Source organism: Pezoporus flaviventris, unplaced genomic scaffold (assembly GCF_033815535.1).
Source record: "Pezoporus flaviventris isolate CSIRO_AGI_PZ_B2104156 unplaced genomic scaffold, CSIRO_AGI_Pfla_v1 ptg000002l, whole genome shotgun sequence".
In the NCBI taxonomy this organism is placed as follows: domain Eukaryota; kingdom Metazoa; phylum Chordata; class Aves; order Psittaciformes; family Psittacidae; genus Pezoporus; species Pezoporus flaviventris.
The window spans coordinates 64,235,431-64,262,007 of NW_026892550.1; the positions used below are offsets into that span (position 1 = coordinate 64,235,431).

Here is a 26,577-nt window from a genome sequence, read left to right on the forward strand (position 1 = left end):
GGTGGGCGGATCGGTGTCTTCTGCCGCGGCTGTAGACCTGAGCTGTCCGGCAGCTCGAGGTGCCCTCTCCGCCGCACGGTTCCCGCTGCTGCCGCCGCCATGTATCTCTGCAGGGCCGCCTCGCAGGCGCTGGCCTCTCGCCTGAGCAGGGCTCCCTCTGCTGCGAGCCGCCTCAAGCAGCGTGGTACGCGGGGGGCCGCCTCAGATCCCGAGCCGGGGCCCGGTAGAGGTCAACGGGACAGCGGGGGGTGGTGGACGCGCGGGGCGGGGCGGGACGTGACGCGCCCCCGCCGGTCCGCGGTGTGGGGACGCGCCAAGGTCGCGGGCCGGGGGTCGCAGGTGCGGCGGGCGCGCTGCGCGGCCGTTAGCCATCCCCGCCGTGTGAGGGGACGGGCGGGAAGGAGGAAGCCGGGTGCGGCTGCTCCGTTATCGCGCTGCTGGGAACCGGCTGCCTTGGCATCTCCGCAGCGTTTCGGCTGGGCGGCACCGCGCTCCTCGCCCGTGGGAGAACCGGCTAGGCCTTCCCCCCCACCCCGCTTCCCCCCACATCCGTGAAGCAGGCTCGGTGTCGGGCAGGTGTAATCCCCCTCCCTCCGCGGGGCGGGCGCCATTATCCTCACTTCCATCCTCCGCAGAATCCCCTCAGGTGTATGTCCAAAGCGATGGTTTCCTCAGCGCTCTGCAAGCCCCCGGGGGAGCGGGAATCAGCCTGCGGGGCTGCAGCCGTGGCTTTTGGCGTATCAGGAGTTGTGTAACCAGCATATAAAAAAATAAATCGTCCTGCCGGGCTGGGTGATTGCAGGGTGGCTGAGCACTCTCCTACCTATAGCATGCAGCCTTTGGGAAGATGGTATTCCCAGCGCACTGCTACAGATCGTATATAAACGTAAGAAGATCCATTAGACTACCTGACTATCCAAGAGGAGTCTGAAAAGTGTGTCATGAGGCGGATGACGCTAAACATAATCTGGCACGCGATGGCAGTGGTTTGAGATGGAGACTTTTTGCAGCTACTGATTGCAGTGCTCAGAGCTGTTTTATGTTTAACAAGTGCCTTTTCAGTGAGGTGTTTCTCCTCTGGGATAGAGTCACAAAATTTGGCTGAAAGCGTTATTGACAAACAGAATTGTGTTTTTCCTAGGTCTCATTTTTAGATGTACAGAAGAACTCAAGGCTAGAGCAAGCATCAAAGCTGCAGAACTGGTGAATGCAAATAAACAGCTAACGTTGCTGTTACAGTGAATATGTACTCAACTAAGGGTAAAATTGTGTAATGCTGCCTTTCAGCCCTGTTGGCAGATATTTGAGGTTATGGGGTATGGGCATGTCTCTTAATGTCCACAGTCTGTTTGAGGGTGAGGGAATGAGCATTCAAAGGAAAACGCCTTTTCTTAAAGTGCTTTGTTACTAAAGGGAAGAGGGTTTCATCATTGCAGCAAGGCTGAATAAGGACAGATTAATTCTTCTATGTACCTTAGGCAGAAATGTTTTTGCATTTCTCAGGTCATTCTGTAGCCTCTATAGATTGCATCCAGTACTTGGAAGCTGATAGACAACGTAGTTCGTGTAAAATCTGATGAAGAGCTCAGCCCGGTATCGTGTTCAGTTATGCACCATGCCCTGCATTACTCAGTTGTACTAAACACAAAGCTGTACCTCTTTGTTTTGTTACATCATTTTTAAATCATCCTTTCCCATATGGAATTCAGATCCTGGCGTTCTGTTTTGGGGTCATATTTTAGCTGCATGTTTACACTGATTTCAGTAATGTTTTTTTATAGCACCTCTTCGCCAGATGTCATCTGGGAGTGTTCCTGGCTCATCTGGAGAGTCCATGTTTTACTATCTTCTTACTGGTGTTGCTGCTTTTGGTGGTTTATTTTATGTAAGTGTTTGGGAATGGAACTGTTGTGCTTTTTGAGTTGGCATGGTGTAAGGTTAAAAATTGTCTTCAAACCATCAGTAGAGTGTGGATGTCATAGCATATAATTCAAGACAATCTAACTTAAAAACAAGTTCAGGAGAACTGGTGAAACTGAATGCCTACTGCTTGCCTGTTTTACTGTTACCTTTGATATCTAGTGCTGTTGTCATTCTTAGCGAAAAACGTATTTAAAGCCATGTGAAATATACCCAAAGGCATAGTAAGGCATCTGCCTGTAACCCCTTGCTTCTTCTTGTCAACCACAAACATTAAGAGTATCTCAAAGTAGGCAAGATGTATGTGAAATCAGCTGTCTGAAGCTACGGGGGGGAGATTATGAACCTCGTTAATTGGGGCACAGAGGAAGATAAGAATATTAGTTACTTAGAAAAATCATGTTAAAGTTTTGTGAACAACTACTTTTGTCAGGCTTTTCAATAATCATGGTCTTCCCTGCAACTAAATACATCAGACTTTGTGCTTCACATGCCTAAAACCTCCATTTCGTAGCCACCCCCAAGATTTGAGACAATGAGGTAGTGACTAGCACCCAGAGAGGTGCATGTTTCCCTTTCCCACAAAACAATCCTCTTGAATGGTAAGTAGCTTCTACTTCTTTGAAATACAAAACTCGTGTGATTGCATATCTGGAGGAACAGTGAATTCTCTTGCTGTCACCTTTTTACCATAGTTATTTTTTCATTAAATAAATAATCCAATTGTAATTGTCTTTTCAAATACTGTGTTCTATTCCTGAACTGCTGCAGCACTTTGAAAGCTGCGTGGTATATTGTGTTTGTTTTCTAACAACAGAGAAATATGAAATGTATAAATATGTTAGTATAGCAAAATAGATTTTTAATTTATTTTCCTAACGTTGCTCAGCAGAATTTGATATGCCTTCTAATATGGGCAGTAGCACTTGCTTCAAAACCCTTTTCTTCCTCTCCCCTCTTTTTGTTTGGTAATTTTGTAGGGATGTAGCAATAAGTTTAGATATAATTTCCTTTCAGGCTTACAGAATAGTCAGTTCATCCCGCAGCAACTACATTGAACATGTGAATATTCTTCATGAGAGATCTCAGGGGCGGAAAGACAAACGTGAGTTGAGCTCTTCTCTCTTGTTCCCTGGGTGCGCGAGGATCTGGAACAGATTTCTAGATTGTCTCATCAGGCTTTAACCCTGCCCAGGTGCTTTTCCGAGTTCTCTAAGTGGGAGTAAAGACAAAGGTGGTCATGCAGTGATCTGTTACAAAGCTACTTCTGCACAAACTGTGGGAATAGACTTAATGTTTAGGCAGTGAATCTGGCCTGTGATCAACTTTCGGAAGTACCTTTGGAGGGAAAATGTTGAAGTGTGAACCATTAGTTGTACCTTGGGTATTTGCATTGGATTTACTGGAAGCTTAATGAAACCTGACTAAATGCATAATGCTGTCAAAATCAGTTTTATGCTTTTGTTTGCTGAGGGGGAAGGGGATAATATCTGTTCCTCAGCCAACAGTTTGGCTCCAGGCCACATGCCATCAAGGAATACAGTTCAAAGGAAAAAACCTAAGGTTTTGATTTTTTTAAATACTGTAAGTCGGACCCTATTCTTGTCCCACAATTTGCATTTTGTCCTTTTAAATTCAGGATTAAATGAAAAGTAGATACCACCTAAGTGTATGGCAAATTCTAACTTAGCTCTTCATGCTTAAATAATTAGACCATGTTAGTTCAAATACTTGTAATGGAATGTTGTCTCTGTCTACATCAATTAGTGTTATGGCAGCATTAATATAAAGGGAGAACTTTGGCAGGCATGGCCTTGCTAGGAAAAACAGAAAAAAATGGCTTCTTCAGCATCTTTATATTTTCATTTTTAAAATAAATTAATGCTGTATCACTTTCTTCCTTTTTTTTCTGATGCTGTCATCTAGAGAATTGATTTCTGCATGCACACAAAGAATAGATTTGCATAGAGTATGCTGAGGTTAAATTTTGTTTTCAATGTGAGAACGTGCTCTAAATTCTGTGCCGCTAAAATAATTTCTTTTGAAGTTGTTAGTCTTAAAGTTACATGACACATTCTTTAGTTCTGGAACTTTACAGTTACAGATTTTAAGATTTAAAATGGCAAAACACCTTAATTTCTCTTAAGCAGCTGGAAGCACTACAGCTTTTAAACTTAATTCTTTAAATGCTGGAAATTTGGCCACAATTTTAATGCAATCCTTCCTTGTCCCTAAAATTAGAAATTCTAGACAGGACCAAAGTACTAGGTATTTCCTCATAGTGATCTAGTCATCTGCTGTTGAGGGAAGAAATGAGGGTCACACTTACGTTCTGACTAACGTACTCAGATGGACATTGTAGATGTGAGGGCATTAAACATACCTTCCAGGGCATTCAAAATGATGCCAGTATGTTCCCTCTTTTCTCTTAAGGTTCACTTCTGCAAGGTACTGAGTTATAACCCTAGTCTTCCAAAAGATTTGAGTGGGATACCAGAGGTCAGTGGTGCGTGTGACCCACTGAAGGCTATACCTGTGTAGCCCAAGACTAGCGCAGGAGTACTCACTGCTCTGCAACTTAATTCTGACTTTGGGTACTCTCCAGACATCCCATAATTTGATGCCTTGCACTGCTTAGTGATGGCAGATGATTGCTGCCTCCCTTATTATTGGTAGTATTGCCAATAAGAAGTCCAAAGCATTTCTAAGACCATACAGTGAACACAGTTGAAACTTGTTTCCTGTATTATTTTTCATATTGGACTTCTGAATAAACACTCAACTAAGAGTTTTTAATTGGACTTCTGAGTGGCTAATTCCAATTCACAATACAAAGCTACTGTTGAATCAGCTCTTACAAAAATCCTTCTTCATTCCCAACTGTATCCTCCCAAAAGAGGTTTCTTTTGTTACTTTTCCTATGAAATCCTCTGTGTGCTTTCTCAAAGGAATTAGTGTCTCTTCCTTCCCTTTTCCTCCTGTTCCCTGTTTTTGTGTGCATTGTGACACAGATTGTTACCGTAGTATTGCTTTTCCCAGAAGTGCCCCTGCAGCTTCTTTCCCCACTGTTTAGACTCAGTCCTTACACTTTTTCACAGTGAGCATTGCTGATAAGAGCAATTAAAAATTCTGTTCTCAAAGTAATCAAATATTTTTAGGGTCATGTAGAATCAAGCTTAAAATAAGCTGTAAAACAGTTTTGGTAACAGTATGAAGTGGTGGATAGAAAAGCAGCTTGCCAAACACCACTTTCATGGAATATTTGCTGCATGTCCTATCGTAAGTGAAGAGCTTTCTACCTGAAAGAACTTTATACTAGGGAGCAGCTGATCAGAGACTCTCCTGATATGAATTATTTTTGTGTTTTCTCATCCTGAGGAAAATTTTCCACTTGTCCTCAAACCCAAAATGTCTATTCTAAAGGATGTAGTAATGCATGTAGTGAGCAAGGCTATCACTATAAAGGAAATAATCAAATGCTATTCTAGGTTTGTTTGTTTATTAGAGGGTTGAAATGATATTTAATGGTATTTTAATTAAGGATATCAGACATTAAAAAATATTATCTTACTAGCAAATTTTCTAGAGCTGCTCTTAACTGAAAGCTGCTCACAAATTTAGAGAGGGGTTTAAAAAAGCTCCTGGCAGAAGCCTGACTCCAAGTAGCAGTAGGAAATCTGGGACATCATTTGAACTGTAAAATGATGTTTTCCTTGCAGAACATTCTACTTGTTTATTTAGCAAATAACTGATTTTTCTCTTCCATGTGCATGTGTCTCCTTGAAACTTGTTCCTGATTTCCTTCTTTCTTAGCAATGACTTCTTTTTAACTTAATGCAAGCTGATTCAATCTTTCTAATCTATACTCTGCTTTTACACTTTCCAGACTAAAATACAAGGGAAATCTCTTTCCAAACCCGAGGAAGTTAAATACAAACAAAGGACAGTCGTTCACCATTGCGTACCTTGCAGCCTACCTTGGGATGACTTTATACCTTCTATTGTAAAACTCCGTACTTGTGAGACTAAAAGAACTACCTATGTTTGCAAGGCCAAACCATATTGAGCTTATTACTGAATCTGCTTTGCAGAAGGCAGTTCGGAGATTGAGAAGCTGGCTGTTTTGAATGAATGCACTCTATACTTGACTGTCCAATAAAGTGTACTGAATGCTGAGCTTGGCTGTTAGTCTGTTCTTTGTGTAATTGATTTAGGGTGTTTTTGGAATACAGCATTCTCTTAAAGGGACATGATCAGGTTGTATAACACAAAGCTTTGATTTCTTTGCTGAGCAACTAATAGGCTTGTGTTTAAACCCGAGCACAAAAAGATAGGCTTGCACTAGCCTAAAAAAAAAACAGAATTAAAATTGATCTGTTTAGTTTTTAAACAGATAGAAAAGAATAAAATAAATTCTGACTATGTCTCTTTAAGCACTTTCCTGTCTATTCTCACTTAGTTTACACTATATTACAAACTTTATTTCCAGTTCTGTGTTTTCACATGGTGAGTTGGTTCTAGTGGTAAACTTGCAGTGAATACTTGGTACATAACTTTTCTTTTGTTAACTTGATCTTAGTGCATGTTTGCATGGTGGTTGTGCATCTTTGTTGCATTGTGCCATTAGTTTCTAATGACTTGTCTCAGTTGAGTTTGAAGTAATGCATGACTAGGAAACACTGTTTTTTTGTTTCTAGCAATTTTGACCCACAGAAATGTAGTCAAGTCTTTAAAGACAGATAGAAGTTGTAAAAAGAAAATTATTTGTCATAAGCAGTCATATCTCCAGTAAAGTGAATGCTGACCACTTCAAATTAGCCAGTTATTTTCTTACTGATATACACCTAGTTTCAGTAAGGGTCCCCTGTTTTATTCTGCCCCACAGACCTGACCTTTCTTGTTTGAGTGCTATGGCTCTTGCAGGGGTTACACTGCCTTAAATCTAAAGAAAGCAGGGCAAATAAGGATAGTGGAGTACTTGTGGCAGTACAGGGCTAAGAAATGTCACAAAACCGATGGCTGTTGGCCTCAGCATTATTATAGCTATTGCCAGCCAAGTTAGCCACCTTAAAAATAGCCCTGTGAAGACTGAAAGCATATCTCAGCTTGCAGTGGTTCTGAGCCTGATGGATAATGAGCTCCATAACAGCTTCTAATTATGGTAGCAGATGTCTTACTCTTAGTGTGGTAATTCCACTGCTGGGTGCAAACAGGGCAAGAATCCTGCTCCCTCTGACACCCTTGAGTGCATTATCACTGGCCCTTTCAGTACAGGGTGCTGGAGCAACGCTTGGTGAGGTCCTTCTTTATCCTTCCCTGCACTTCCACCTCTTCCAGATACTTGCTTTAAGCCACAATTTCTTTTCTTACTACACTGAAGCAATTATGAAAATCAGTAATTAAGAATATGGTTTCCTCATCTTGTAAACATCTTTTTCAGTGCCACATTAGACAATATGGGGGGATTAATTATTGATTTCTTGACTTTGTAAATGCTGATCCCAAAGCTTAGCTTCCCATTTTAAATTTAAAGGAGAATGGTGGTAAAAAGCAGTGTGTGAATTTGTTGCATGCATGCACTTTACTCTCTTTATTGTATTAAATAAATCCTTAAAAGGTGATGAAGAAGAGACGGCTGAAGTCACTGAAGCAGAGACAGCCATGGAAGAGGCTGATGCAGTAGCTGCTGCTGGACCTGCAGCACAGGATGAGAATGCTGGGGTATCCCCAGAAACTGGAGGGGAGAATGACCTACCAGCTCCAGAACCATCCCCGGCTGTGGAGAAAGCACAGCAGGAAGCTGCTGCTGACTTGGAAGTTGCTGCTAATTCAGAAGCTGCTGCAGTGCAAGGTTAACTTAAGAACAGAGTCTTTGTGCGTGTGTTTTGTGAGTCCTAAAACTCTGCCTCTTACTACAGAACATTAAGAACAAACGTCAGTGTTCCTAATGGAGTTTGTCCTGCAGTAATTGAGGAGTTAATTTGACATATGATGTGCTTAAGGTAATTAAGTTAGTAATTAAATCAGTGTCTCTCAAAGCATGCTGCCTCTGGCACCACAGTCACTGTCTAAAACTAGTGGAATTAGAAAATTTCTCATTTTTCCATTCTATTTCTCTTCTTTAAGAAGGTGAGCATGTAATATGATCAGCTAAGGAGTTGTTTCGGTGACCTGATTGTTAAGGGTTTGTTTAGGAATCTAAATGCCTTATTTCACTGGCCATTCCCAAGATATTCACACTAAATAATAATAGCTGTGCTGTTAATGCAACTTGAACAGAATCTTTCATAGCAACCAAAATATTGTCATGATCTCAGTTTTAAGGTTATAGTGGGTTAAAAATGTCAAAATTCAATAAAACATCAAGTTGGCATTAAACACTTATGTTGATAAGTGGCTACATAGCTAGTATTTTGAACTGTCAGGGCATTTGAAATATTCTGGTTTACTGGGCTTTTCAAAAAATCACAATATAAATGCAAACCTATCCATAAGTTGCACAAAGTACAGGATTATAGTGTAGCTTGAGTTTTTAGCACTTTTTTTTTTTTTTTTTTTTAAATTTAGTTTTATACTACTAACTTCTAAGGACAGAGCACCTCTTGACCTCTTCAGCTGAAGTTGGAAGGGACATGCATAAAAGAATTGCAATTTCTCAGTCTATGGGAAAGCATCAGTCATTTGCATCTGGTGTCTTCAGTTCAAAACCAAACCAACCAAAATCTTGCCAGCCTATTATGAGAGAGAAACTTTGCTCTGCTTCTTGCTTTGGAAGGGAAGACTTCAGTGTGGCTGTAGCAAGTATAAAAAACACTGGCATGGCTTTCAGCTTGCCTTAAGCATGGAATCTTGACTGCACACCCATCTTTGACTGAGTGAGGAAAACGAGCATCTACTTAAAAGGGTATATCTAAAACAAGCCAAACTGAGATGAAAAGTATTCTAAATGCTAGTCTGTGGGATGTTATCATAGTACCTTGAGAGTTATTACCAGATTCTGGAACTGATTTTGCCTTTTTCCTTGATAACTCCAGCAAGGAATGGATGCATCTCAACTGCCTTTTTAACAAATGAACTTGAGAAATGGTGCAGCATGTTGAATAGCTGGCTCTTGTGAAGGGTCTAGGTATGAATGGGGTTTAATTTGTGTGTGAACATCTCCTGTGCTTCTCTGAAAACCAGCCTATAAATAAACCAGCCTATATATAAAACTATAAATGTTTTAAAACAATATTTGGACCAATCTGCTAAAAATAATTTCCATTTCTATGGAATATTTAGACCATTTCATTTATAGAAGAAGTAGTCTAATATATGTTAAGGTTAGTGAATTAGAGCTGTTAAAGAATGTTTTTAAAAGTCTTGCAGCGTTCACCTCTTGTTCTACAGAGCAATTGCAAAATTTCACTTTAAGGAATGGGCACTTGCTTGTATCTAGAGTTGGTTGAATATTCCTTTCACAATGTTTATCGAGGGATATTTGTTTATTCTTGGATAGGGCAGGGTCTTCCATACAGTAAGTATTCCTGCTGCTCTATTGAAGAGGAAGCAGTTAAGATCCCATATAAGCTAAAGCATTTCATATCAAGCAGCAGAAGCTGTACTTCCTCTCAGTAATTACTAGCTTCTAAGTCAAGAGAGCATTCTCCCTGGTGTAGCATTGCTCAACCTCTATGATGTTTCTGGGCTGTTAGAACTTGCTCCTGAGAGCGGTGTTCTCATGCTGCTGGTCACCAGTGCACTGTTGGCAGTGACTGTTGGTAACAGGTGTGCCTGAGTCAGGCGTGAACCCTATGGGTCTCATAAGGAGTTCACCTGAGGTTCCTCACTGGGACTGAGCCCCTGTGGTGGCTGCATAACCCAAGTCCTGCCCTGGGAGGCTGCAGAGGCTCCAGTCAGGTCACCTCAGTGTTCGGCTGCTCCTCTCCTCCTGGCCACGTCTATGGGAGGACAGCGTGACTGCTGAAGAGCTTCTTCCCTTGGATTTCCTGGGAACTGCCAGGGGCCTCTGGCTCCTGACTGTGTGAAGGGCTTAACAAGCAGCATGTGGTCTTACATGCACAGGCTTAAACTGGTATCCCTTTCCTTCAAACTATGTATAAGCTAGTTGCTATTGGCATAACACTTAAAATAGAAGAAGACGGTGTTTTGATTCAAAAAATCTCTGCTCTCTATGTACCACTTTGTTCAGTAGTTACTTGCAGTCATCAGCTATTTCTGTTTCTAAAAAAAAGAACATTTTTATCATTAAAATCAGTCTGGAAATACTGGGGGTTGGAACTAGATGATCTTTAAGTTACAACCCAAACCATTTATGGTTCTATGAAATACCTTTCAGTTTTGTATTAAACTATCTTAATCATTTGTGTTCTCTCCATTTAGGGAAAAAAAAAAGTATATTAATTTTTACTGAGGTAGAGAAGGATTTTTCTTTCAGAACTGCCCAGGGAAATACATTCAAAAATGCAAAGCCTTTGCACTTTGAACAAGAATACTTCTTTAAATAACTTTTAGGTTTTTTGGTAGCTTGGTGTTACTTCTTGAAGGTGCAAGTATTTTTGTCATTAGCAGTAAAATCCTGCTTTTTCAAATGCAGTTTTAATCTCTAAGGCTTTCTGTAATATATTTGGAAGTGAAAGGTGCTAGTGAATGTTTATCTGCCTCACCAGAACACATACATGTGTATGTATACAGATAACATGAACGTGTGATTATGCATAGATGTACCAAAAAAGCCCAAACCAACCAACCAAAAAACAACGTTGGAGGTAGGTACTTAATCGTGGTAATTTCAGTTTTAGACAGATAATTACAATTGTACCTGGGTGGAATTTTCTCCTTGCCTCAATTTAAACAATTTAAAACCTTAAATTTTTTTTTTAAGTAACTGGAATTCTGTGAAGTCCTATGCTGTGTTACTCTGTTCCCAAAGCGTTAGCTTCCTCTAAATTCTAGTTTTTGGTACCTTTTTACTATTTGAGCAGTTGGGCTGTCACTCTTGGTTACTACCTGATGCTGGTAAGTTTCCTGCTGTTCTCCTTCTAGTGTACTTTGTGTGTGGGGTCCATGAAATACGGTTATTTTTTCTCCAGGTAGAACAAATGCTATAAAATGCACAGTTTGGCAAGCTGCTAGGCTGCTATTTGGATTAGGCAGAGTTGTTCCATCTGTGATTTTTAATTCTTATATTGCTGCTATAAACTTTTCTCCAATTCTAGTATTGAGGCTTAATGTTTTGGCATTATCAACTGGCATAGCAAAATCTGTGAGCCCCCAAACATGATTTCTGGGACTTCTGACTTTAATAGCATAGGTTCTTTCCTGATTTTGCAAGTATTGAAGGACATGGTCTCTTCTCTGCTATTTCAAACGCCACTGGAGTGAGCAACTGGGCTTGGGGAGGATTAGCGTGTGAATGTGCCAGTATTTTCCATGTTATGCTTTGAATGGCATTACAGTGCCAGTTGTCTGCTGCCTAGAGAAACAAATACAGGCCACACTGGACAGGAGTTAGTTACTGCTTTCTGGACAGGACTTCTGCTAACTCCACCATACAACAGTGCCAGGCAAATAAAAATGCCCAACGTGATCAGCGTACACTGATTTTGGTTGGGAAGTTCCCAAACCCTGGGTGTGTATTCAAATGCTCTAACACTGGGGGTATTTTGAAAATACCTGAGAAGTCCTCAAAGTAATTTGCAAATGCTCATATTTACTCAGAAGCTTTCAGAATGATGTTGCATGGTAGAACAAACACATCTTTCTAGATGTTTTGTTGTGTGAGATGGAGAAAGGAGGAAAAGCCGTGCAACCTGCAGTTGTTTACAACCTGAGGTACTGGGGTAAGATGCAGCATGGACAAACCTTATCCTTTACTGTTAAACCTCTTGTTCACAGTTAGACCTGGTGAAGATAATTACACTTCCTCTCAGCCTTGCTTGTATAGATCACAAGCATCTCGTAACAGGTCTGTTAGTGGCCATTTTCATATATATAATGTCATGGCATGAAATGGGTCTTTAGGTGTAGATTGGTTTCCCTGATTTCCCAGATGGAATCAGGGAAAGTATCTGTATTATCTGACAAAATCTGTGCTTAATTACCAACTGTAATAAAGGTTTTCTATTCTGAATCTCTTTTTAGAGGATATTTTTCCCTCCTTTTCAGTAACTGTGGTAGACTAAGCTAGCCAAATTAGGCTCACAATTATGTGAATAATATCCTACTGGGGAGGTATATCTATGTGGAAGTTCTGTTTGGTATCTCTGCTTCACATTTATCACTTTTTCTGGCCCTTGGGCTGCTGTATTTATCTTGTATCTCTCTGATTACCACGAACTGGCTGCTATCCTCTTCTCTTTTCCCGTCATAAAACTGAGCTTGTAGATGAGTTGTCACAGCACAAATGGAGAATCTCTGTAGAAAGAATGTGAACAATGTTTAGAAAATACTTCTGTAAAAGTTGTGAGCATCTGAAGACACAGGTTGGTAAATGGAGAGGCTGTTTGGTTTAGATCAGCATAGATGAAAAGAGAATTCTACAGCATGCACTGGGTTGGGGAAGAAGATTTCAATAAAATGGAAAAAAACCCTAGAACTTTACAGCTAACAGTGCAAACAAATAAGTGGGGGAGAACTATGTAAGGTAACTGTCTTCCTGTTCATCTGCTGTAGCACAAGGGGACAAGTAGCTTCTCAAAACCGGGTTAAAACTAGTTAAAGGACATAAAGTGAATAATGCGTAAATGATTGTTACTATTAAGGAGAAAATGGATTTACTGCTTTTCACTAATAAAACACATGCAGCCCATAGTCAAGGCTTAAAAAGAATCCTAAAATAATTTTATTTCTTTAAACTGGAAAGCAAGAACTTGCTTTGTTCAGTGGAAACTGTTAGCATTTACTTGACCTTAAGTAGTAGTACCTGTGCTATTTGAAAATTTTCTGTAAATACAGCGTGTAGAGGAATACTGTTGGTGCCCTACTTTAGAGAAAATGTCAATGGGGACTCCTGTTCTCCAGTGGTTGAGAATGGCTCAAACCAGAATGGTAACAGCAGGGATTTTCATATTGGTTTTGGGGCAGTGTTTCATATTAAAGAGAAACAGCCTTTTCAAAAACCAACATGCTGAACTTCAGTAGCTCCCTTGAAAACAACGTAAATGGGTAAAACTTTGTATGAAGACTGTTAGAGAAAATACCTAACTTCAACTAAATGGGGTTCTTTTTAGAACTTCTGAAGGATTTCATACATCAGATTATTAGCGCATTTTCATATATGCTGTTTATGTTAACTTGCATTAGTTTTCCTCATGCTCCATTCCAATCAGTGGCTAGAGGTTTAAAACAACCAACCACAATGTGAATTGCCTCTCATTGCTACAAATCCTTGTTACAGAATATAAAATCATATACTTGAAATTATACGAGGTATTATAAACTATTCTAGATTAATGTGGTATGCACTGCTACACTTTTATTCTGACCATTCAGGCATCTCTGAATCTTTTTTTTTTTTAGTCATCCACTGTAGAATAAGCTCTCTTGAAGTGACTCTTCTGGTCATTAGTATGAACTAATGAGGCTTTTCATAGGAACTAGTGACCTGCATTAGACACGACCAACCTGTGAAATGTTTGGTTGAATGAAGTTGTTTCTTTTCTTGCTGTATGGAGTGAAGAACATTTTTGTTTTGGTTTGGTTTTTTTGTTCTTAAAAATGTGCTTCGCAACACCATGGGTTAGGCTCTTGGCTGGATCTCATGGATTTTTAACTGGATTGTTTCTGGATGGCATGCAAAAAGAAAGAGGTGTCATTTTTATAGTGGCAGGATTATTAGGAATTCCAGCTTTCCTTTGTTTGTCAGTTTCTCAGAGACCTTGCCCTCTGAGCCACTAGTTCAGGTTTAATTTATGGCGTACCTGAAATGCCAAAGAGAGAGAACTCTTGATGCCAGTGGGCTCTAGCAAGGTATTGCTGAGTAGGGAATGCTGAGGCTGCCTTCATGCTATATCCAAACAACAGGGTGGTTAGGCCAGGGCAGTTCTGCAAACAATCCATTGAGAGCAATGTGGGCTTTGGCAGTTCCCAGCCACTAGTTCCTGTCCTATGCATTCAAGGAACTGATCAGCCTGAAAAAATAATTAGGACTTTTCTAAATTGTTAGTTCCCTGATTCAGTTTACTGCATAGAGCTGAAACGTTTATTTTTTCCTATCTGAAGCTCAAGTACTGAATTCGCAGTGTCAGAGGGAGGCGTTGGTTTGTGGTTAACCATCTGTAGATATTTTCCTTTTTAAGCCCAATGTTTAACTGTTAAGTGTTTGGGGTTTTGTGTTTTTTTTCCTTTCTGAAGAGATGAATAACTTACTGTAGCTGATTATAAGCTTAAGTGGTCACTGAATAAAATGGCAGTGAGCAGAGAGAGAGCATTTCAGGGAGATCCAAGTGACATATGCACGGTTTTGCCTGTTTTGTCCCAAACTGCCTTGGTGATTATTATTGCTAATGTGGCTGATGGTAGTTTGAGCCCTGTAGGCAGAGCGGGGAGGTGCTGAACCCAAGTCACCTGTACCTGGACTGGCAGGTGGCTTCTGATGGAAGAAAGGGAGGAAGGAAGGGGGCCTTAGCTGTCACCATCACCACCTCAGGATTTAGAACAGAAGCCATTGCTGAGCAAACTTGTTTTCCATTTTCCTTAAAGCTGATGATGGAACCAAAAGATGTTAAGGTGGTCTTAAAGAGAATCAGTTTCTTGCTGCTGCTACTGCTGTGGTCTTCCCTGGATTAGAACTGAGGGAACCAGGTACCCCCACCTCTTGTGCTCTATTTTGCTGTCTCTCTCAAATACATTCCTGAATTACCTTTCAAAAATGGCAGAATTCGACTCTTTAAGAGTGAATTCTACTCCACTGTTGGTTTTCCATTATCAGGTCTTTAAACTACAAAAAGGAATGGAGAATGTTTCGCTCTGCCTCTCCTGATGTTTCAGGGGACATCTCAAGGCTCTCAGAGGACCTTACTGAGGAGAGGTTTTAGGTAAACCAAAGCATTACATAATCGTGAGTGGTTCTCTGAAAGGCTGTAAATGTAATATTGAATATTGTGTCTGTTCTCATAAATTTTACTCTGTTTTTTTTTTTTTTTTCCCCTTTGGAATTAGTGTGCGGCATTGGTTATGTTATAGGCAGCTTGACATATCAAAGCCTTGTTTTGTACTCCAGCTTTGGTTTGTGCGCTCCAGGCAGATTCCATTTGTATTATGCTGGCTAACTTGCATTATTTTGGATTTATAAAGCCAAATTCTTCCGCAAAGAGTATTTTTTAAAGTAACTCAACCCGATGGTCTGCATTACAGATACAAGCTTCATCTTGACTGCTTAAAAAGAAAATTCATGACATGAAGGATGCCGCTTTAAGTGAAATGCTTCACTCATAAAAACGTATTTTTAAATATCTCTTAACCAGTGCCTGTTCAGATTTTGTCGTTTTTTCTAACTGGAAATGTCACTTGTAAAATGAATCAAAGGATTTGAATCAAAATGTTACAGTTTTATATATACTAGAAGGGAAATGCAAAACTGGAGGAAAAAAATATAGGCTGTACTGCACAATCTTGTTATGAAACTTCCTCCTGGGGAGGGGGGATCCCCACCTCTCCCTGAGCAAGGAAAAGATTGAATATAGTTTTAATTTTAAAATCTGGAACAGGTCTCTTCACCATATGTATTGTAAAAAGGAAAACAAACTTACAGAGCCACTTACAACCACAGGCTTAAATCCAGAAAGATTTAAAAATACAACGTACGAGTTAGTTTACGCCTACAGGCTATTTGGATCAGTCATCTGTAAACTGGTATCAATAGATATTAAAAATACTAATAATGAAGTTTCAACACAAAAGGACTCTGAACAGGGGGAGCGTTTGCAGCAGTGCTGAGCTGGCTGGCCAAAGCTGGCAAAGGTGTTTTTTTTTCTGTCGGAGGGAAATTCTGAGTTCCAAGAGTGTCCCTCAGCTTTTAAAAAATTTGTACTTTCCCTTCTCTAAATTCTGCTCTATGAGAGGCAGCTTCCTCTGGTTTTACCTGATGACAAAGAGGTATTTCCTTCACAAGGTGAAGTGCTCCACCTGCATGAGAAAAGCAGTTCTTTCCTCTTCGGAAAAATTTATTTCTATATGCAATATAAGGACTTTTTGTTTGTTTGTTTGTTTTCCTAAGAATTAGTTGCTAATGAACTGCTGCTTCAGTGGCAGTGTGCAGACCCAACCCTTGCGTTAACATGGTTGAGTTTTTTGAAGGGCTGTTCTAAGACATTAAGATCTGGGTACTGAAAGTCAGTCCATGTGCATGGGGTTTGTGTTGTTTGGGGTTTTTTATTGACTGGCAGCAGAAAGTCAGTCTATGTTTGGGGGGGAGGTATTTTTTATTGTTAGCTGGAGCAAAGATGCGTCAGTGACGGGTCATGCAGGTCCCTGCTGACTGCGCCTCAGTCCTGCTGGGGGCATGCTGAGGTCGCTGCTGTTCAGTCAGTTGACCATCATGAGGATGCAGAATCAGCCTGGGTTTGGGCTGTTTTCTGTTCTACTGTGAATGCACTGCAATGCAGAGTCCTGCGCTCTCAGTGCTGCAACTGTAGCACTCCTGAGAGTAAAAATGTGTCTTTAAAGACTGCAGGAATAGCGACTTTACAAAGGAAGCAGCTTTGTTGGGGTTTTTTGTTTGGTTTGGGTTGTTTTTTTCCCTGAAATAATAAGGATAGGTTCCTAAAAATTATATTTCTAGGTGGAACAGATGTTGTACATTGTGCTGGTAAGCTACTGGAGCTGCCTAATGCTGCTTACTGGAAAAAAAAAACAAAAACCAACCCCAAACCCAACAAAGTTCTAAACAAAAACCCTAATTTCCTTTTGTCTGTAAAATCAATTTCCTTTTCTGTATTTACTCAACTCAAACCAGATGTGTTTTCATAACATAAATGGTTTGTTATTGTATTTGGTGCACACGTAACGTGCTGCTGGTGCTCGCCCCGTCATGTTCTGTTCCTGCATGTGCAATGTGGAAGGACATCTTCTCAGATTGGTTCTCTCATAAAGCAGAGGAGATGAAGACAACTTGGGAGTGTATATCACTACCATGAGATGGAGCAGGTGATATTTTTGTTAGGGTTCAGTGTTCCATGTAAGGATTGGATATTACAAAGGTGTTGATTTCTGTAGTGATGGTTGTGTCCACCTAGCCTGGGGATGCTTGTCCTCAGAATCTTTGGTATGTTAAAATCCCTTTGAATGCTTTCAGAACAGCTGTGGATGCATATGCAAAGCCTAACCACTTGCCTGCAGTCAGTAAATGTGATTAGTTTGATTTCTCTGAGGCTTGAAGTTCTTTTGTAAGATCTTTTGTTGAAACTACAAAAGTTAAGCTCCTAACACAGATCTGTAAGCTCAGTGGTATAAACAAATGCCTAGCAAAATTGAAGAAACCTGTAGCCACTGATACTGGGATGTATCTGCTTATCTCAGGGGAAAACTTAAAAATTACAAATGTCTGGTGAAGAAGCATAAAAGATTTTTTTTTTCCTTCAGAAAAAATAGCTAATATTATACAAAAAGACTGAGATTTTGCTACCAGTATAATGCCTTGTATGAAACTGTGAAGTGTACGGCTTCTGTAGAGGAATACATCCTACTAAGAAGAGGAGGGACACAACACACCAAACAGTGAAACAGTAAAATTGTGAAACCATTTAGATCCAATGCTATGGATGAATGAAGGGGTAGGGCTGGTTCCTCCTTTACAGAACTAAGAAAAAAACCCAACCAACTATTTTTGTGGCTATAAGAGGAAACTAAAAAATATTAAGAACATTTCCATTTCCGGCAGATTTTAAATTGTGTGGGTCAGGGTGAATCATCATTTGACAGAGACCAGTTTGACTGTAATGTTGCAGGTGGGTGTTGTGTTAAAGATGCTAGGGAGCTGCAGCAGCGCTGTGTGGTAGTGATAATACAGCAGCTGGGCATTCGGTGGAAAACAACACAAACAGCACTTGAATACTGCATGTCTTCACTGCAGAGAAGCAGTTGCACAATGCATATTGTTTTGCTCAGTTAAATCCTGTAGAAGCTGTAAGAAAGCTGGCATAAATAGACAACATGGGTCATAGTCATCGCTGCGCAAGGAAGTACAGGGACTTCAGAACTTCAAACTGGTCATCATTCAGAAAACAACATGGAACCAGTTAAAATGTTGTAACTCCTCTACATCTCTCTTCTGAGAAAAATGAAGAAGCTTAAGTTATTTAATATTTGACAAAAGTTAGAAGTGATTTCAGTTACATCCATTAACTGCTGTAGAGTTTTACAACAGGCTTATGAACAACTTTGCAATAATTGAATAGACAGAGAAGTAAAATCCTTCTTCCAAGGATTATGTAAAATGAGTCATCATTGTACCAGGCATAGATTAAAATCTCTTTACGTAAAAGGGTGTTACTGCAGGACTGTACATGGAACAACTGTGAGAGATTAAGATGGGCTGGTAATTAAAAAATATGAAATGTACGTAGATTAAGGGGAAAAAATCCAACCAACCAAAAAAAAACCCACAAACCACAACCCAAAGCCAAAATGTGTGGGAGAAAATAGCACCTAGATTAAATTTAACATCCAGGGAGACAAAAAGGAGAAGTTCCTAAACTTTGTAATGCTTTGTGCTACCAGCTGAGGATGTGAGGCACTCGGGCAATGTGTCTGATGTTCCTCACAGAGAAGGGGCTATATGACAGACCCAGTTCTAAAAGGGACTTGTTCTCAGCTTGCCAGGTCATCATTCATTACCTGCTATTGCCCTGGGATCACAGCCATTCCCTAAGACTAAAACATGTTGACCTCCTGAGTGGGATACAGAGCATTTGGTCCAAGACTGAGCTGTGTACAAACCACCAGAAAATACACCGAGATTTGTTTTGGTGCATCAGATTAATGCCTAAAATATATGGTCTGGTTCTTATTTTCACGGTGCTCAAAGCACCAAACCCCACTTAAATAGCTTTCTGTCCTTGCAGCAGGCCGAAGAAACTGTGCCAAAATGATCTTGGTGAGCCAGTCTGAGTCTTTGCTGGGAATAACACCCAGTGGAAGCTGCTATGTCTGGTGCTGCTGTGTGCAAGTGTGCTTGGACTGCCAGCTGGTGCCGGCTTTCTCTTCTTGGAAAGAAGCCTTCAGCTGAGGCACCGGGAAGGTGGCTCCCAGGAAACTGTAGCCACGTGTGCTCAAGTAAGGGATGTGAAAGCCATGTGAGTACAAGCACCAGCTGGCGTTTTCTGCAGTGACCGAGGACAGTCACTCACATGTACAGACAGAGGTTTTAAAGAATGCAGTGCTTGTTGCAACAAAGCCCTTTGTATTTAGCTGCTCTTCAGGGACCTGAACGGACACATTAAGAGGCATCCATCTCTTGGTGCAGTAGACTGCCTTTCTGATAGCCTTAAAATAATACTTAAGACCAGACAAAAATCGTTCAGTACAAGTGGTGTAGGTGTTAATGTTTATTTCAAGGCAGGTATTCCTGTAGGTGGTGATAAACACAGTTCCCATTCAAAGGAAATGAGGTTTTATTAAAAAGCAGGAAAGTCCATGTTGTTCCCTCTAGTTGCTTACTGATTTACTCTTACTAATGCAAAAGAAATTAAAACACTGAAACATCACCAGAAATAAAAATTAGGAAGATTAAATAATATAATCCAGAGAGAAAATTTTTGGTAATATAAACTGAATGATGTTACAAACTCAAAACCAGCAACTTGTTACTGCAGCAGATATATTGCATTACATCAAGTGATGCTAGCTATGAAATAACTAACGTTCTGAATTTAAAATGCACTATCTTCATTGCATAGCTCCTCCCTATAAAGACAAAGGTAGAAATTCCTGATTATTTTTTTCTGTTGCTTCTTTAAAATTCAGTCCATATTCTACAAAATAAAGTGAAATAGTTGATGTTCAGAACTAGCTGTATTAAATAGCTGCAAGCTGATACTTGGAAAAAGGCATGGGATGCTAGCTCTACAAAACTCCTATTTATTGCATTTATCGAACTTCTAATGGAGCTGTTCAGCTGACTGTATTTCACATACATGTAGCTTAGCACAGGGGACAGTTTATAACTACAGAGTTCCTTGGTAGAGGAACAGAGAATTTGGTAAGAGAGAATTTACTCGAGTAAAATTTGACATGTAACTGCTGGATGATGTGTTCAGTCTCCCTGTAGTGTATCTGTATATAGACATATTAACTATTACATACTTTTTATACATAGATTGCTTTATCTGTAAGGAGTATTGAAAAATGGATTCTTGGCAGTCATGCTACACTGGAATCACAGCCTGAACTTTCAGGCTGATATTAGGATATTTCTACACTAAAACTACCCTCTGCAAGGTTATGTGGAGTGTTTGTGTGTGTTTGTCCCTATGGCGTGGATCAGACCAGGATAATTTCCATGGAAACATTACCATTAGTATCTTGCACGTCATTAATAGTTTGGCAGAAATTGGAAAATAGAATGAGGATATCTGCAAGAGAGTGTATGTGTCTTTAAGCTGAAAGAGGAGACATTTAGATTCAATATAAGGAAGAAGTTCTTCCCTGTGAGGGTGGCGAGACACTGTCACAGGTTGCCCAGAGAAGCTGTGGCTGCCCCATCCCTGGCAGCGTTCAAGGCCAGGTTGGACGGGACTTGGAGCAACCTGGTCTAGTGGAAGGTGTCCCTGCCCATGACAGGGGGTTGGAACTGAATGAACTTTAAGGTCCCTTCCAACCCAAACCATCCTGTGGTGTTAGAGAATATTTACCTTTGTCTAAAGACAAGAAAACAGTTCATGTTTATAGTTTTCTGCCCCAGGGTTGGGAAGTCAGATTTTCCCTGGAATTCCACTTGCAAACTTTTACTTGCGTGATAAAATTTAATCATCTGATAGATTCTGTTGTCTTCAGTTATTTCAAACATGCGTGTTCACTTCATATTTTGTGAGCCTTGACTGCTCGCCCTCCTTTATGCCGGTGAATGGAAAGAGAAGACAATTATCTCTCTAATTTGATTCATAGAAACTGTGAGTGAAGTCTTGGATGTTTCAGCTTCTTCTGCCCATGAGGAAAACTTAGACAGTGTCAAGGAAGGAGTAGCCTCAGCAGCTCAAGAGATTTCTGACACATCCTCCAAGAGCCAGGATGCTGATGCTGAGGAGTCGGGGCAGACTTCAGAAGGTGCAAGAGTACAGATGGGTCTGAAATATTTTGTCTCTGAAAGCACTAATGGCTGTTTGCACTGAACTAGATGCAAGTGCATGTGTAGCTCAGGAGTGGCTGCTTGTGGTGACTGTGTTCAGCACTGTAGTCATAGCAGAAAGCTGAATTTTGACATTATATGCCATGCAGTAGAAATATATATTGTGTATGTGTATTGCCACAGTGTTTTGAGCTCAGTGTCCTGCTAAGTGGCTAGATGTAAAGTTCAAGAACAAGAAATTCTCCCTTGTGCTGGACGGGATGTAACATACTATTTTGAAGTCTGACTTAATTTGAAAGATGGAACTTTCTTAAATTACATTGCTGTAAAGAAAAATATAGAGCATTCGATATTTATAAACATTGCAGTGTTTCAATGCAGCTGTAAACACTCCTGTATTGCTATTGAAGTTGAACAATGTAACTGAATGCAAAAGAAAATGCGTGTTAAAATCCTCACTGGGGAGATTTTCAAAGGAGTTTAGAAATTTGGCCTCTAAACTCTTTTACGATTAGAATTTAAAAGCTAAAAGGAGAAATATTTGTATACCTAGTATGGCTTTGTAAATTGTATCCTTTTAGGCCAAAGGATAATTTAGACTGCAGGGAAAGAACTTGACTATTTGTCATCAAATAAGTGGATTCCAACATTTCTCATTGGTGTTTTGTCTCCCTTTTCAGTTTCTGTGGAGGAGAAGACACCTGAAGAAGTTGCTAAGGAACCCTAAAGGTACAGAGTACAATTGCAGCATGTGGTTTCCTGCTCCTCACCTTTCTTTTTTTCTCAGATAGTGGCGATTGCAGCATGTGGTAAGTCTGCACATGCACTCTGATGGTGAATTTGAATTTCTATCCCCAACGAGTACACTGCAAAAAAAGAACTGAAGTATTTCTTATTGCCTGGGAACCATTGCTGGCATCTCAGAAGCTAGGGAGCAAAACTTTTCTACATCACACTGGGTGTCTACTTACGGCTTTATCTTAGGCCCTTGCAAACTTGATAAAGACCCAAAAGCTGTACCTTTCCTCCAGGCAAAAAGTATTCTTTAGACATTAGTTTAAATTATGTAGATATTGGACTTCCGGGTAATTGGCCTATACAAGTGAACTCTTGCTATCCTCAGTGTAAACATGGTGAAGTTGTAACCTTCCAGACTCACTTCTTTAAAAACAATTTTTCACAATTAGTCTCTTGGCACTTTTAGTTTGTGCTAATGAAAAATATTGACTATAATATTCTTACTAGTTTACTAGTATCTTGCTCAGTTGGCTTTATTAACTTACAGAATAAGATACTTTCCCCCCAATATTCTTACTATTTTGCTATTCCCTGTGACTCCCGTTTCCAAAAGTGGACTGTAAGATGGTGATAGAAACCTGAGGAAATAAAAAGTTTGGCTGAAATATGAACAGGAATCTTGGTAAAAAAGATATTAACTAAAATAGAAACAACTGAAAGCTGAGCAAATAGACCTCCCAGGCCAGGAATTCTCAAAATTAATTGTGCTGCTGGTTAGCAAGTCATGCAGTAATTCTTGGAGTACAGTGCAGGAGGAGAAGGAAACAGCAAAGAAAGTGATTTTTCACTGCAGTCTCAAAACGTATCCTCTAAATCCACTTATGGAAACGTATCATTATGTTCTGAGTCCTTTGCAAATGCGTGTTTGCTTATTCCATCATCCACTGCAATATAAAACAAGGTAATGCCTTTTATCCGCTTGTGATGAAAGGTAAATATTCTTAAACTTCCTAGTCTTTTTCCATGTTGTTTTAGCATTTAAAACTAAGAAAAAAACCCTGAAATCACAAAGGGGAACAGATATTTAATGAATGTAGGTGAGATGTGCAGAAAAGTTGCAAGTGTGGGTCTCAGAGCTGTTGTTTTTGCTGAAAGTAAAAGCTAAGGGCACCTGAGGATATTGCATCAGAAAAATAAATTACCAAGAAATTTTGTCCACTCTGGGACACATAAATGCAGTGACGCAGGGAAAGCAATAGAGTTAGGAATCTTTTTTTCCTTCTGTAAACATCTTGCAACCCTGTAAATTATTGCATTGTTATTCCAGAATTTGATTTAGACAACAAATACCCAATATAGCTAATTTGACTAATGAAGGCAGAGACGGTAACTGAAAGGGGCAGGAGTGGGAGGGAAGGGAAGCTGTAGGAAGCAATTTTGATAAAACAAATTGAAAATAGTTGAAAAGTAGATAAATCTGCTACCATAATACAGGTCCACTGAATGCTGCTCAAACTGCTTGGGCTCTTTTTGATTAAAAAAAATTATTTTTTAGGACAACAGCATCACAAGGTTACAAAACGAATTTTGTTCTGAGGTCCGCTTTGACCTTGTTGGGAGAAAAACAGTGTATAAAACAGTTTACTACTTAGGGCTAGAAGTAGGCTGACTGACTTTTTCCAGTTAATAGGTTAAGAGCTACAATGCATTCCCAATCAGGAAAAGCATATTTATTCATTTATTTTGTGTATGCAAAAGGATAGAATAGTAGTAATAGGTAAAATCTTCACATAAAGCCTTGAACTGATGCTGTGTAAGAACATACTATTATTCCGCTTTCTTTTCTGAGTACAGCAACTCTACAGTGTGTGGCTCTTGGCCTCAGATTCACACTGGTACGAAGCTACTTATATCAGTAATCTCAGCAAACGCGATTGGTTTACCTTGTCCTTCAAGTTAAGCAAGCAGCTATTTGTAGAAGTAAGGTTTAGTGGAATATATCCAGCATGCAGAGGAATTCAGTTATACCTGAGCAACATGGCTGAAGATGAGGGATTTGTTGAAATTGGCCTTTGCTGGTGGTAGCAGAGCAAGTTTTCACAAGCCATCAGATAAACATGATTTACACAGCAGTGGTGTTTATATGCTGTAATTCACTGATAACCTGCAGCCAAATTCACAATGTGTTTAAATGTTTGCAAAGAAAAAGACCTGCTGAATCAAGTCTGTTGCTAAACATTGGTTATTGTTGCTTCCTCTAAATCAGATTCTTTCTTCTTTTTCTCAGTAAGCAGTGCTGAAGCCTTTGAAAAGATTTAACGGAAATATTTGTGCAATCAACCAGCTGATTCCTGTGTGAAATCCCATACTCTTCCTTGGAGACAAAAGAATTTGTGCAGTTTCTCATACCACGTGCTGCTCATTAGGACCAGTATTCAGTGCTGCAACAGACAACCTAATACGATTTAAGTTGGTTAGAGAGATGCTTCTGTGATTAACATCTCTGCTTTAAAGTAGCATCCAGTAATAACTTCCAAAGCACAGCCCAGCATGTAACAAATACACGTGCTAAGAGAAGCAGTAGAATTAATTGAAACCATGTCAGGTGAACTCATTCTAGGTCTGTGTTGTCTTGTTACGTACATTAATGTCTTACTTTTGGTCCAAACTGTGGTGCATAGTTATACCATTTTAACATTCCATGCTAAAATGTAAGTAAAAGGTTTTAACTAATTTAAAAGCTTATAAAAAATACTTATTTTTTTTTAAATTGGGTCATGGTGAAAATAATAACCTTTCTTTCTCCCAAGTTAGGATTTGCAATTGTAAGCACAGGACATTTGGCTGTATACGGTCTGATTTTCCCCTTATGTAAACATTTTAGATACTACTCTTCCTTGTACAATAGTATCCAGGAGTAAACATTTTTAAGGCTCCTCCTTTGAGAACAAAACCTGTTTACAAGTAGTAGCAACAGGTACTTTATAGCATGAAAATTCAAAATAGCCATGTTTGAAGTTACTGTCATTGGTTGAAGTGGTGGCTCCAACCTTGGGTGAGCTGGGCCTTGTTCCTACCAAACCTTGCTGTAGTCTTTCTGTGTTGTTATGTCTTAACAGTGGCGTAACAACATGGAGGTTTTCAGAGAACACTTGTACAAATCACAAGCAATTCAGGCTATGGTAAAGCTCCTCTCTGAGTGCTGGCAGATGGCCAGCAAAATCCCTGTGGAAGGTTATGTCACATGTGTTCAAATGGACAAGGACTCTTAGGGACTAAGAACAAACAGAATAGATATATAATCTTGTTAGTATTATCTTAATAATGAAAAATTCTGTAACGAATTATGGGTTTGTATGACACTGTTCTTCTCAACCTCCATTGTGCTTTGTGCATGTGCATGAGTGTGCATCTACTACAGAATCTTTACTGAGACCCATTCCAGCCTTCAGAATGGCAATCATTCTAAACTGGGATCAAATTAAGGTATATTAGACACACTTTACGTAGAAAGTGTGAATTACAAGCAGAACTTTGGAAAGATGTTGAAAGGGAAATTGCAGCATTTTGACATTCCTGCCCATGGCACAAAGCAACACATGCTCCTGCCATCATGAAGCAAATTATAATAAAGTTCCAACAAAAATACAGCCTATTGCCACTGTATCTGCTTAGGAATAACTGGAATAACGCAGAGGCAAAATCAGGCTCCTGAGCTTCAAGAAGCCATTCCACAGCCTTCTGCTTAAAGGATAAACCCACTGTGATTAAAAGCAATCTTTGTCAAAGCTACTGGAATAAAAGCCTTGGACTGATATTTTGTTGGATGAGAGTCTATCTTTATTTATCTTGTAGATTAAGCATCCTGTGATGGATGCATACTCTTAAATGTTCTATTTCTTCATTTTACTAATTCCTTGTGAAATAAGCTGTTTCTAATTTCTGCAGCTGGCAGTAGGATTTCTGAAATTGTTGGCTTTGCTGAATGTCACTTTATCTCTGGAACTGCTCTGGTATGTGGCAAAACGTATCAGCCTTGGAAGAGAGGTGTTTGAAGAACTGAAGCACAACCTATGGTGTGTTTTCCAGAGCTTTTCACCCTTTCAAGTTCAAAAATGTAAATCCTAGATTAACAACAGAGAGCTTTTGCAATCTGCAGAGGGCTGCTCTGAAAAATAGCCACTAACCGCATGCAGGATGCCTTGTTGCTTCACCAGAAATTCTTTGTCTGACTGGTTTAGGTGGTCCTTGATCACTTTCAGCAGTTATGCTAGTATGGACTCTAATTACCACACAGAGTAATATTTTTCTGTGCCCCACCTCCAGAAAACTGAATTTTTGACTTGCTACCCAAAGGCTGTGATGAACTGTAGAAAATGGTGCTTTGGCTCACTAAGGAGAACACAACCACAGCAGAGAGCAGACCTAATGCAGGACTACAGGAGATGGGCCAAAAGGTTTGTTCTTGACAAAACATTTCAAAGCTCAGAGTAAAACTTGAGATTCCTGAATTTGTACAAACTGGAAATTGCTCCTTTGTGGTCAGCAAGTATCTATGAGACCCATTAGCAAAGCATTTCACCTCCCTCTAGTGCTAGTTCATGTGAAGGATATCAGCCTGCAAGCTGCTAGCA

General features: G+C 39.9%; 1 protein-coding gene across 1 annotated transcript; it reads left to right on the plus strand.

Moving 5' to 3' along the window:
- Positions 1–25,469, plus strand: MGARP (mitochondria localized glutamic acid rich protein). Its single transcript, XM_061442377.1, has 7 exons — positions 1–184; positions 1,782–1,885; positions 2,938–3,025; positions 7,538–7,771; positions 21,025–21,183; positions 21,886–21,934; positions 24,231–25,469. The coding sequence occupies exons 1-6, from the start codon at positions 100–102 to the stop codon at positions 21,930–21,932; spliced, it is 717 nt and encodes a 238-aa protein (XP_061298361.1). The 5' UTR covers positions 1–99; the 3' UTR covers positions 21,933–21,934; positions 24,231–25,469.
- The last annotated feature ends 1,108 nt before the right edge of the window (positions 25,470–26,577 follow it).